This window comes from Labeo rohita, chromosome 21 (genome assembly GCF_022985175.1).
Source record: "Labeo rohita strain BAU-BD-2019 chromosome 21, IGBB_LRoh.1.0, whole genome shotgun sequence".
In the NCBI taxonomy this organism is placed as follows: domain Eukaryota; kingdom Metazoa; phylum Chordata; class Actinopteri; order Cypriniformes; family Cyprinidae; genus Labeo; species Labeo rohita.
The window spans coordinates 25,829,401-25,841,938 of record NC_066889.1 but is presented as its reverse complement, the minus strand read 5'-3'; the positions used below and the strand labels follow the sequence as shown (position 1 = coordinate 25,841,938).

The window sequence follows — 12,538 nt, the reverse complement described above, 5'->3', positions numbered from 1 at the left end:
AGACCATTAAAATAGGCAATATTTGGCTATTTGTGATTTTCTTGTCCATTCCTGATGTATCAGTTCTATTTACAGAGATCCTCATTTTATCAATATACAATTTAAAAATGAAAAAAAAAAAAAGTTTTTTAGCAAACTATTTATATGTGCATTATTATTTAAAATGTTGGGGTTGGTAAGATGTTTTTGAAAGAAGTCTCTTATGCTCACCAAGGCTGGATTTATTTAATCAAAAATACTATTTTCTATTTGAATAAATTTTCAAATGTAATTTATTCCTGTGATCAAAGCTGAATTTTTAGCATCATTACTTTAGTCTTCATTGTCACATGATCCTTCAGAAATCATTCTAATATTTGCTGCTTGAGAAACATTTATTATTATTTAACAATGTTAAAAACAGCTGTGCTTCTATATTTATTTTCAAGTAAAAAACTGGAAACTGAAGAAAGTTCAGAACAACAGCATTTATTTGAAACAGAACATTATGTAAAGGCCTTTACTGTCACTTTTATTCAATTAAATGTATCCCTGCTAAATAAAAGAATTAATTTCTTTCAAAAAGCTAGTAATATTCACCCATTATTTAAATATATATATTCATATATGTTTTTATGGTATATGTGTCTATATACTGTACATCAGGGGTCACCAAACTTGTTCCTGGTGTCCTGCAGAGCTTACCTCCAACTTTCCTCAACACACCTGCCTGGAAGTTTTAAGTGTACCTAGTAAGACCTTGATTAGCTGGTTCAGGTGTGTTAGACTAGGGTTAAACTTTGCAGGGACACCAGCCCTCCAGGACCGGGTCTGGTGACCCCTGCTGTACATGCATGAAGAAAATACACTCAAAAAAATAATTAATTGGATGAACTCAGTTTAATTGAGGGCAGGATTTCCATCCAATTAATATGTGTTACCCCAACTCATAAAAAACAAATCATGCAATGAAATGTAATTGAGTTGGGCCAACTCAATTTAATCAAATACAGTTTAAATGAAATTGATAAGTTTATGAAGTGATCATTTTATGTTTTTTGAACTCCAACTAAAACATTTAACTGGAAAACAAATAACTAGTCAGAAATTCTTCTTCACTTAAAAAATGATATATTGGATTTATTTAACTTTAGGTATTAACCAACTTGTTAGGCATTAACCATAAGACGGCTTTATTACAATTACGGCATACCCAAAGTAGCTGTTTTATTAATAAAACCACTTTGACTAATGTTAGCAGGTCCTCAACCCAAACACATGCTCAACACTTCACCACAATGGTAACCCACCAAAACCCCTAACATACCAGAAACTGTTTTAAATAGAAGCATAAAAGAACATGAAACATTAACAAGTATCCCAATTTTATCATTTTAATAACAAAAATAAAAATAAAATAACATTTTATTTCAACATTTACTCTCCTTATTCAACCCTGTGCATGATGGGAAGGGGAAATCCACTTCCTAGTTATGCAAGTAAAATAATTTATGTACTCACAACTCAAATGAATTAAGTTAAGTGGTTGTAAAAAAAAAATGTGTTGGATTAATTTAATTTACTTAAGTAAATCGAACAAGCATTAAATGTTATTTTTGGCATACTTAATTGAAATGTTCTTTCAAATGAAAATACTGAATTGAACCAAACACTTTTGAAGTTTCAAGTCAGTTTAACACAATGCAATTGTTTAAATGGGAAACCTAACACAATGGTGTTAAATGATTTTTTTCTTAAATAAACTGAACAGTGTAATTGTTGTAATTATTAACCTTTTACAAATCAAAGTTTTTGATATGCTCACATACTGAAAAAAATCTGGGGTTTGAACCTACAACCTTCAGGTTGCTGCTAGTCCAGATCTAAGCACACTCTCAGAAAGAAAGGCACAAAAGTTGACTTTTGGCCAGTACCTTTTCAAAAGCATTACAAAAGTACCTTTTTAAGTACTAATATGTACCTTTCAGGTACCTATACACACCCTTTAGGTACAAAAGTGTACCTTTTGAAAAAGTACCGCCCCACTGACAGCTTTTGTACCTTTTTTCCCACACCAAAAACTTCTACTCACTAACTGCTTGAACTAATACACAGGATTTCTCTCTAACAGAGAGGGAAAAAAAACCATCTACAAACATGCTGGAGAATAACGTCACTGCATCACTACCATGGAGGTAAATCAAAACCAGCCATCGAGGAGATTGACTGATATCTTCAAGTTCATTTGGTACAAATGCGTCCCCTGAAAGCAAACACAATGAAATCTGCTAACTACGTGATGCCAACTCATGGGACAGACGCTGCAGGACGGCGCTAATCAGTGAGGAGCAATTTCATGCCGTTATCTAAATGTTCCTGACCTCCCGAGGGAAGCCGCGGCCAATCAGATTGTACTTCATGTTAGGCTAGTCCAACTGTGACAGTGATATGTCCCCATGTCAGTCGAGACCCCTGATGCCCTGCTGCATGTCTCAGGGCACCTCTTCTGACAATGCCTTGCTCTAACCATGTGTGTGTATCTGGACTGAGATTCATCAGCCTTTTTGCATGTGATAGTTCACACCCTGCAGAGCTCACAGCCAGAGGGGTAAACAAACTCTGTGGCCTGAACAAACACAAATGCATACAAAGAAACACAAAATCGGTCTTTCTTCAACACAAGGCCTCTATCTCTCGCAAAGACACAGAGAAACGCACATGGGAAAGCCAAATAGCATGCACATTCAATTCAAAATGGATATCGGCTCCATCGCTGCGGACACAATGAGAATGTGTGTGAGTGATAGAGAGCCGTGCGGAGTTACACACACTTCAATGGCATCATTGAGTTCCTCGCCAGTCTCAGAGGGCGCAAGCATCTGACTATACCACACACACGCTTGGCAGACTGTACCAAAATCGCTACGTCTCCTTTCATACTGACGGTTGACCAACGTACACACACAAAGCGCCCTCTAAAAGCCATTATATAAATCCATACACAGATCTATAAATGGTCCTTGGAGGATTTTAAAATGACATTAGGATTTGATTTGTGTTGCGTAACACAAATTCCATTGTGTACGGCGGCCCGTCGGTTTTATTCGGCCAAATGAGCTGCGATTTTATCACCCTCTGACAGAGAAATGTAATCATTCTTTGACAAAACTAACATAAAAGTATGTGTTTATTACAGGTCCGAGAGAGTGTGCTCACCTGCGGTGTGAGAAAATTTCTAATCTGAATTCTACACGCGATCAGACTGTAAACACTTTAACTCAGATAAGGCCGATATCCATTCTAAACATGGCAGGAATTATGGCGCTCAGGTCAACAGCCTTCCAACATCATCTGCAGAATGTAAGCAAACTGTAACGGAAAGATATCATCCCAAGAAAGAGACAAAAAAAGATAGATAGATTGCTGATAGATCAACAATAAATCTTTAAATGCAATATTCAAGCAGTCTGAAGCAGTCTGAAACATCCAGCCTAAAAAAGCATGGGTTTTCTATTCACTTTTTAGTAAGGGTAAACTTAAAACAATCACTGACAAAACTAAAAAAAAAAAATGTATTGGGTCCCACACAAAACAGTTTTGAGATTTCACTTGATAAAAGACACCAAAACAATCATTACAGATTAATTGGCCACAAAATACATTGAAATTCAGATATTTTTATGTGCGATCCAAGTGTCCAAATGCTTTTTGGGCCTACTTGTACAGTTTAAGGCAGTAGTTTTCAGTTGTTTTTTACATCATGACCCACATTCGACTTTAATTTTCCCAATGGCGACCTAAATCTGCAACGCAAAATTTGATCATGTAAAATGTCAACAAGAACAAAACAATATGCTAAAGCATTAGACTGCATGAGCCCTGTTTGGTAAATTGAACCTGTTATCCGACAGCAGCACTAATTTAATTCCTACTCAACTTAATTCATTTAACACAAAGACTATTATCTGACTTGCACCTGCTTTAAAATAAATCTACCACATACAAAAGGTGGGAGATATCAGAAGGGGAGTTTCACAGTGTGGAAATTTACATGTATTATAACATGTGACCCTGGACCACAAAACCAGTCTTAAGTAGCACAGGCACATTTGTAGCATTAGCCAACAATACATTGTATGGGTCAAAATTACTACCAATTTTTCTTTTATGCCAAAATTATTAGGATATTAAGTAAAGATCGTGTTCCATAAAGATATTTTGTAAATTTCCTACCGTAAATATTTCAAAACTTAATTTTTGAATAGTAATATGCATTGCTAAAATCTTAATTTGGACAAGTTTAAAGGCGATTTTCTCAATATTTTGTTTTTTGCACCCTCAGATTCTAGATTTTCAAATAGCTGTATCTCAGCCAAATATTGCCCAAACATAACAAACCATACATTAATGGAAAGCTTATTTATTCAGATGATGTATAAATCTCAAGTTTAAAAAATGTACCCTTATGATTGGTTTTGTGGTCCCAGGTCACATATCAGATAAAGGTGATTTTATGAATTAGAAAAGTGTATAAAGTTGCATAAAACATATAAATAAAATATTATAAAAAATAAAAGTATTTGACATTTAAAAAATTTGACCCACAGTCTGCCTAAGCTGTATTTTAGAAGCAAAATACAGGAGTGTTTAATTGGTCACACTGCCTTGATGTCAAAAAACACAAAAATATATGGGATGTCCCCTTAAAAATCTGAAAAGCTACATTTACTTGATACTGAACTGTCCTAACTATATGAAATTATGTTGCTGGTTGCATGTTATGTAAGCTGTTTCCTCTGTTGGCCATGAGCATCTAGCTTACACAGTAGATTAGTGTGCTAGCAACTCCAACATCATGGGTTTGATTCCCAGGGAATACATGAGCTGATCAAATGTGTACCTTAAATGCAATATAAGTCGCTAAGTTCCAATAAAAGCATTCGCCAAATGCATAAATGTAAATGCAGCCATATCAAAACAAACCAGAGGCCCATTTTTGGGGTCACGACCCATCAGTTGAACACTGAATAAGGACCATCATGATGGTGCACATACTAACTACAAGCTACAAGAGTCAGAAACTACCCAGGACTTGAGGAAAATGTTTAATTAATTTTCATAATATTCAGCACCTATCTAGTGACATTAATATCAGTCTAAAAGCAGCAAAATTTGCTCTGACAGCTGTTGAGAGACCAGCCAAATGTGCATTTAAAAAAAAAAAAAAAACAAGCAGGACATTGCATTTACATTTGGCAGATGTTTTTATCCAAAGTGACTTGCATTGCATTCAAGTTGTACACTTAATCAGTTCTCACATTCCCTAAGAATCGAACCCATGTTGTTAGCGCCATGCTTTAATGTTTCATTGACAACAGTCATAACAGTTCGGAATTAAATTACTTGATTCCTTAAAAACAGTTCATGTAAATTCTCTTGGTTTTATACTGTTAAAAATGTCTAAATAATGCATCTAAAAATCTAATTTACAAGGTAAATATTGTCCTTTACTGGGCTCCCACTTGTCTGAAGTTTCTGAATGAACAAAACTCATTCACTTAATCTCAACATAACCATCTGAATGACAAAATAACATGTTAAAGATGTCAAACTAGATATAATTAATAGTAAACACTAAGCATATGGCAGCAGCAAGCATCCAGCTGATGATTCACAACATCACACATGCAGGAATGTCACTAAAACACTGAATGAATGACAAGATGGTGGAAATATTGTGAGAAAAAGTGCTAAAAACTGATTCCCACCATCTTGCCATTCATTCATTCCTCATACCTTGACGCTAGCGCTGCTGGTCTGAGTCTCGGCCTCCGTGCACATGTGTCCGCCGCTGTTCTCCCTCCGCTCCCGGTGGGAGTTGGTCCGTGTGTGCCTGCTCTGGTACGCGATCACGGAGGGGATGGTGTCCGCCGCGTCGGTCTTGATGAAGAGGCCGTGCAGGGTGGTCGCCGTGCCCTGCGAGATGGTGGTGGTCTGATGCGGCGAGTTGGACTCGTCCGAGTCGCGGCAGTAGATCACCCCGCTCTGCGAGACGTGGATGCTGGGAGCGCAGCCCATGGTTCCCCGCGCCTCGCTGCGTAAAACCCGGAGGAACGGATTTCAAGACCGCCGCCGCCGCCGTTGCCGCTGCCGCTCCCGGGCCGCTGTCACGCCGCCGTTCCCCCGGTACATTGGCCGGTGGTCGCGCTGCTCAATTCCGCCTGCCTCCCTCCCGTGTGAGTCAACGAGAAACGGAGAGGAGATCCATCTCGCCGCGTTATTTATCAGTGATCATATCAGATCAGATCGATGACACCTCGACTGTCCAACCGTGAGCCCGTTGCGCTTGTGCCATGTCACATTTTGGACGAATTACACCCTCATTTCACCTCGGCGCAGGATACTAAAGGTTCGCGCTGCACGATACGATCCATTTTCTCGCGGTATTGACCATATGTATATTCATCACGACGGCGGAGCTCTTAAATAACAGGCGCAAAGCATCAGACTGTGAGAATATGCCTCTAACTTACACTCATGGTCCTTTAAGACACACGAGCGTCATCAGTGACAGACACGCACATCAGTGACTCCCTCTTCCCATGAACGAACACACACACAACACACACACTCTCTCTTTCTGTCTGCCTATTAATTCATTCTGGAATAATGGTGGATTCATCTTTTGCTGTGTGTGGAGTATTCATATTTAATAGCATGCAAATAAGCAAATGCATAATCAAGACTATATTGATTCAACAACTGATATCTGGACAGCAGGGTGACCCATGCATTTAGATATATCATCATCCTGCATTATAATAAAATTAAATCCAGTACTTTTTTTCAATAATGAAAAAGCATGTTGCATTTTCTTACAAAATATGATGCATTTTTGTTTTGACAGCTATTTGTAAGGTAAAGAAGTTTTGTATTATATCTTAATTGCAGAAAAACTGGCACAAAGACAAGCTTTCTATTTTCTCTAAACTACTTTACAACTGTTTGTTCAATTCTAAGCCCATTTTCACATTCTATGCCTAATCCTGATTTCAAGGTTAGAATTATGGCCAGCGACAAGAAAATGCAAATATGACCCAGATGTTTTCTGCTACATCTGTGTGTGTATTTCACTATATACAAACAGCGACATTTCACATTTGACTAATTTATTTTGATAACTGCATTAAAAAGTTTTTTATTTATATTTTTAAATGAAATTCTTTTTCGCAAATCAGCATTTATTGAGTGCAAATGAAGCATATACAACATTGCTTGCCAAACACTTACTTCACACAATGTTTACTTATAATGCATTCAAAAATAAACAGACAATATGTGTTGTGTGTTATCCCAGCTGTCAGTGATGCTAGAGTAACCAAGTAGGCATGTTTATGAACCGATAAAATGAAACAAGGCCATGCAGTTGACTTTCACCTTGATGCATCATGCTTCAAAAATGCTTTGAACATTAGAATGTTCATAAACAATGATGTTTTTAAGTGTTTCTGCAGGTTATACAGTAGAGCATAGGGTTGAATTCCCAGGGAGTGCATGAACAGATAAAATATGAATGCAGTAAGTCATTTAAAGCATCTGCCAAATGCATTAAAATGTACAGGCTTTTAGGATCAGTGATAGCACATCTGGGTTTCCAAATGTTTGCCTATTACAGGTCCAAGCTGTAAAGTGTTCCAAACATCTGTAAATGACTGATAAGCCCACATATGATTATATAGGACTACACTGACCTTTTATTATGCTAGAGTTTACTTAACAGATTCTTGCATGGGTGGGAAAAATGTTCATGCATCGGCAAAATGTTCAATAGTCATAATGCACTGTAGGTCTGTTTGACATTGTATATCCCGGAAATGCCAATAACATCTCAGATGTACTATTCTGATAAACTGGTGGTTAAACATTTACATAATCAGCGGGAAATCTTATTGATTTTACTATAGTTTGGATTTTGCGGTGTATATTTATCATACGCAAATCACGTGGTGCATGTGCAAAATTTTGAGTCAGGAGGATTTAAAATACAATTTTAAAAAAAGAAGTACAATTATTGTAATCAATACTTTGGTCAGTCCAATGAAGTTACTCCTTCCACAGATCATTTACTTAAACTGAATGTCTCTCGAAAACCTGACTTTTCTCATGAAACATAAACTGAGTTATTATTAAAAATGTCAAAGCTGCTGTTTTCCATATAATCAAAACATATGCTAATTAGAGTTATAATTTTACTGTGTTTATTAAAAACACTGTTATTTTCATGTCTGTCTTCTATGGAAGCTTATTTCTGCTTAAGTTCAACTTTTTATCTCATTTTTACAATTGAAAATTGCAATTCTTAGAATCAAAGTTAGAATTGGTAAATACACTACCAACGTTTTTATTGTTTTTTTTTTAAAGAAGTCTCTTCTGCTCACCAAGCCTGCATTTATTTGATACAAAGTACAGGAAAAACTGTAAAATTTTGAAATATTTTTACTATTTAAAATAACTGTTTTCTATTTAAATATATTTTTAAATGTAATTTATTAATGTGATTTTAAGCTGAATTTTTAGCATCATTTCACCAGGCACATGATCCTTCAGAAATCATTCTAATATTCTGATTTGCTGCTCAACAAACATTTCTTCTTCTTCTTATTATTATTATGTTGAAAACAGCTGAGTAGAATTTTTCCAGGTTTCTTTGATGAACAGATATTTCAGAATAACAGCATTTATCTGAAATATAAATCTTTTGTAACATTATAAATGTCTTTATCATCAATTTGATCAATTTAAAGCTTCCTTGCTAATCCTTCCTATCTTTGGATCTTTCTATTCATCAAAGTAACCTGAAAAAATGTCCTCAGCTGTTTTAAATATTGATAATAATGATAAATAATTAAAAAAAATAAAAAATGTTTCTTGAACAGCATATCAGCATATTAGAACGATTTCTGAAGGATCATGTGACACTAAAGACAGGAGTAATGATGCTAAAAATTCAGCTTTGAATAAATTACATTTTAAAATATATTAAAATAGAAAACAGTAATTTTAAATAGTAAAAATAATTTCAATATTACTGCTTTTGCTGTATTTGGATCAAATAAATACAGGCTTGTTGAGCAGAAGAGACTTCTTTAAACATTAAAAATCTTACTGTTCAAAAACCTTTGACTGGTAGCATAAAAATTGTGAGAAAAATCTGAAATGTGAGATAAAAAGTCACAATTATCTTTTTTTTTTTTTTTTTTTTTTTTAGTCCATGACAGAAATAAGCTTCATTAGTCTTCCTCTTACATAAAGTGCAACTGATGCCATGTATCATGGTATTACTATGTTTTCATGGTACATACTGCGGCATTCAATAAAGTTAACCTGACACAGTGTAAATGCCATGTTATATAAACATGGTAATCATCCAGTACCCCGGTATAAATCAAAGATACAAAGGCAGTAAAGAAAACCGACAGTGGTTAAACATTTATACAAGCAGTGGGAAATCATCAGGTTGTCGAAATCATAGCCAGCACTGCAGAGAGCAATTAAAAGTTACTTTTTTCCAGAATTTACACCTTTTCAGAAGTGCACAGCATATTCATCATGCACGAACTGTCAATGCGATTGTCAGGTATTCTAATCAGCCACTCTTAATGGAAATTACAAAGTACTGCAATTACAAAATGTGAATTAGATTACATATGAAAATTATCCTTTGGAATATCTTGTAGCTGAGAATGTTTAATTTAGACACTCAGCTGGAAGCTTTTTGATCGACCGAGGTATTTATTGCAATCTTTGCTTTAAATGAAACACCTAATCTCTCCAGCAGCAAGTAGAGTTCAACACAGCGTCTTTCTTCCACATTACAACATCCCATCTTAATCAAAGGAATAAAATTACCTCTTGCCCCCTTGCAGATGATTTAATCTGTCCAGCATGTTGCACACTGATTGTTGACCTGACCTTCTGCTTTGTATACACAAACCCACCCATGACTGCCCTCTGCTGGAAAACTGCAATACTGTCCAGGTGGAATGAGACAAATCTACTGACACTTACTGTACTATGTAACAGAAAGAACGGGAAATCTCAGTGTTACATTCTTCTACACCAAAAAAGCCTCATTTACTAACCACAGCAGCAAAGACTCAAAGGAAACCACAGAACAAACGCAACTGCTTTAAAAAACAAATGGTGCATAAAGACTGGCGCTCATTATGCAAATACACCTATAGAGGCGAGTGGGGTAAGATGTGCCATCTGAGAAAACTTTTGTACTTTTAAAAAAAAGTATTTCCCAATGACACAATTTACCCCAAACAGTGCACAAGTTCACTGAAGGAACTTTTTTTTGGTTTCTATACAGATACTTTTTCTTTTTAAAGCAAGTCATATTTTATTGTGTTTAGTTCAGTAGGTAGCAATATGCTTTTATAACACTTTTATGTCATTTGGTTTTGTGTAAAGGACAGCTAGAAGTCACAACTCACTCCAGCAATGTGAACGAACTAAACGCTGGCATGAGGAGCGCTGGCTAACGGAGGACCTGACGTTTATTCCCTCAAGTAAGTTACAACAGGTAAAATTTGTTATTAAACTTCTTATAAGCTCATTCTTTCTCACGTTAAAGAGAATTAACAGAACACCGAGTCGCATTATTCTTCGCTGCTTAAAACTGTCACACTGGCTAAACTTAATCTAGTTAAACGTCTTATGAACGACCTTCGATGGCTCAGTACAAAAACAACCCCTTGTTTTATAAGAAGGCTTTCAGCGTGGGATCTGACGGTTATGAATCGTTCAAAGTGAATCTCACCTCTCTCCGTGGTCCGTTGGACAGCAGCTGTGTGCTTGCGCTCATCTCTGTCCGTCCCCGGTCCAAACTGCCCTCAGAGGTTCGGTTACATGAAATCCGGCCTATTTAGAGTCAAAACTTCGCGGAAAGCACATTTTGTCAGCATTCTCTCCACCAGATCGCACCGATAGACAATGTTGTCTGGGAACTTTTTGAGGTTTTAGGTAGGCGACGTTTCTCTGAACTTTTTCACCCACACGAACAGAACGGACAAGTGCGCGGTCCTAGCGCCGCCGGATCCGCGGGCACGACTGCGCAATACGGGGAATCTCGCGGACTCATGTCAGAGCCATATTCCACTTCAAAAAATAATAATAATAATAATAATAATAATAATAATAATAATAATAAACAAATTAATATTATTAATAAACAATTTTCATAAATATTAATTTTGACAATTACTATTTTGCGAATTATTCGTAATTACATTACATTCTCAGTATGTAATTCCGGACGGCAGTTATACCACATAATAATAATAATAATAATAATAATAATAATAAGAATAATAATAAGAATAAAATTAATATTATTAATAAACAATTTTCATAAATATTAATTTTGACAATTACTATTTTGCGAGTTATTCGTAATTACATTACATTCTCAGTATGTTATTCCGGAAGGCAATTATACCACATAATAATAATAATAATAATAATAATAATAATAATAATTAATATTATTAATAAACAATTTTCATAAATATTTTGACAATTACTATTTTGCGAATTATTCGTAATTACATTACACTCTCAGTATGTTATTCCGTACGGCAATTATACCACATAATAATAATAATAATAATAATAAAAATTAATATTATTAATAAACAATTTTCATAAATATTTTGACAATTACTATTTTGCTAATTATTTGTAATTACATTACATTCTCAGTATGTTATTCCGTACGGCAATTATACCACATAATAATAATAATAATAATAATAATAATAATAAAAGTATTATTATTATTATTATTATTAGTGTCTGAACAGGATTATCTTATGAGAAACACCACTGAAAATATTGATAATTACCAAATATATATCATATAATATTAAATTATTATATAACACAAATGCTTTATAATTTAAATAATATACATTTTTCCAACTACAATAATGGTAATGCTAAAAATTCAAATAATAATAATACATTTTCATAAATATTAATTTTGACAATTATTGACTATTATATGAGTTTTTCATAATTACATTCATTATATTCCCAATGTGTTATTTCAGATGACAATTATACCATATTATAATATGTAAATAATACATATTTTTACACTACAATAATGGGAATGCTAATAATAAGTATTATTATTATTATCATCAGTGTTTGAATAGGATTATCTGATGAGAAACACCACTGAAAATAATTACCATATTATATAACTATATATCATTTAATATAAAATTATTATATAATACAAATTCTTCATAATTTAAATAATATAATTTTTTTCTACTACAGTAATGGGAGTGCTAATAATTCTAATAATAATTTATTAATTATTAATAATAATAATAATAATAATAATACATTTTCATACATATTAATTTTGACAGTTATTTGTAATTACATTCATTACATTCTCAACACGTTACTTCAGACGGCAATACCAAATTATAAAAATAATAAAGTAAATAATAAATATTATTGGTGTCTGAACAGGATTATT

At 34.4% G+C, this 12,538-nt stretch overlaps 1 protein-coding gene across 2 annotated transcripts in view; it reads right to left on the bottom strand.

Annotated features, from left to right (window-relative positions):
- The window catches only part of pde8b (phosphodiesterase 8B), a 64,663-nt gene extending 53,620 nt beyond the window's left edge, over positions 1-11,043 (bottom strand). The window contains exon 1 of one of the 2 annotated variants that reach the window (XM_051092432.1): positions 10,805-11,043. In XM_051092432.1, the coding sequence (XP_050948389.1) occupies positions 10,805-10,849 (45 nt within the window). In that variant the 5' untranslated portion in view covers positions 10,850-11,043. Of the gene's footprint in view, positions 1-5,775; positions 6,589-10,804 lie in introns of those variants that run through there. The other variant, XM_051092431.1, reaches the window with a different exon arrangement.
- Between the last annotated feature and the right edge of the window lie 1,495 nt (positions 11,044-12,538).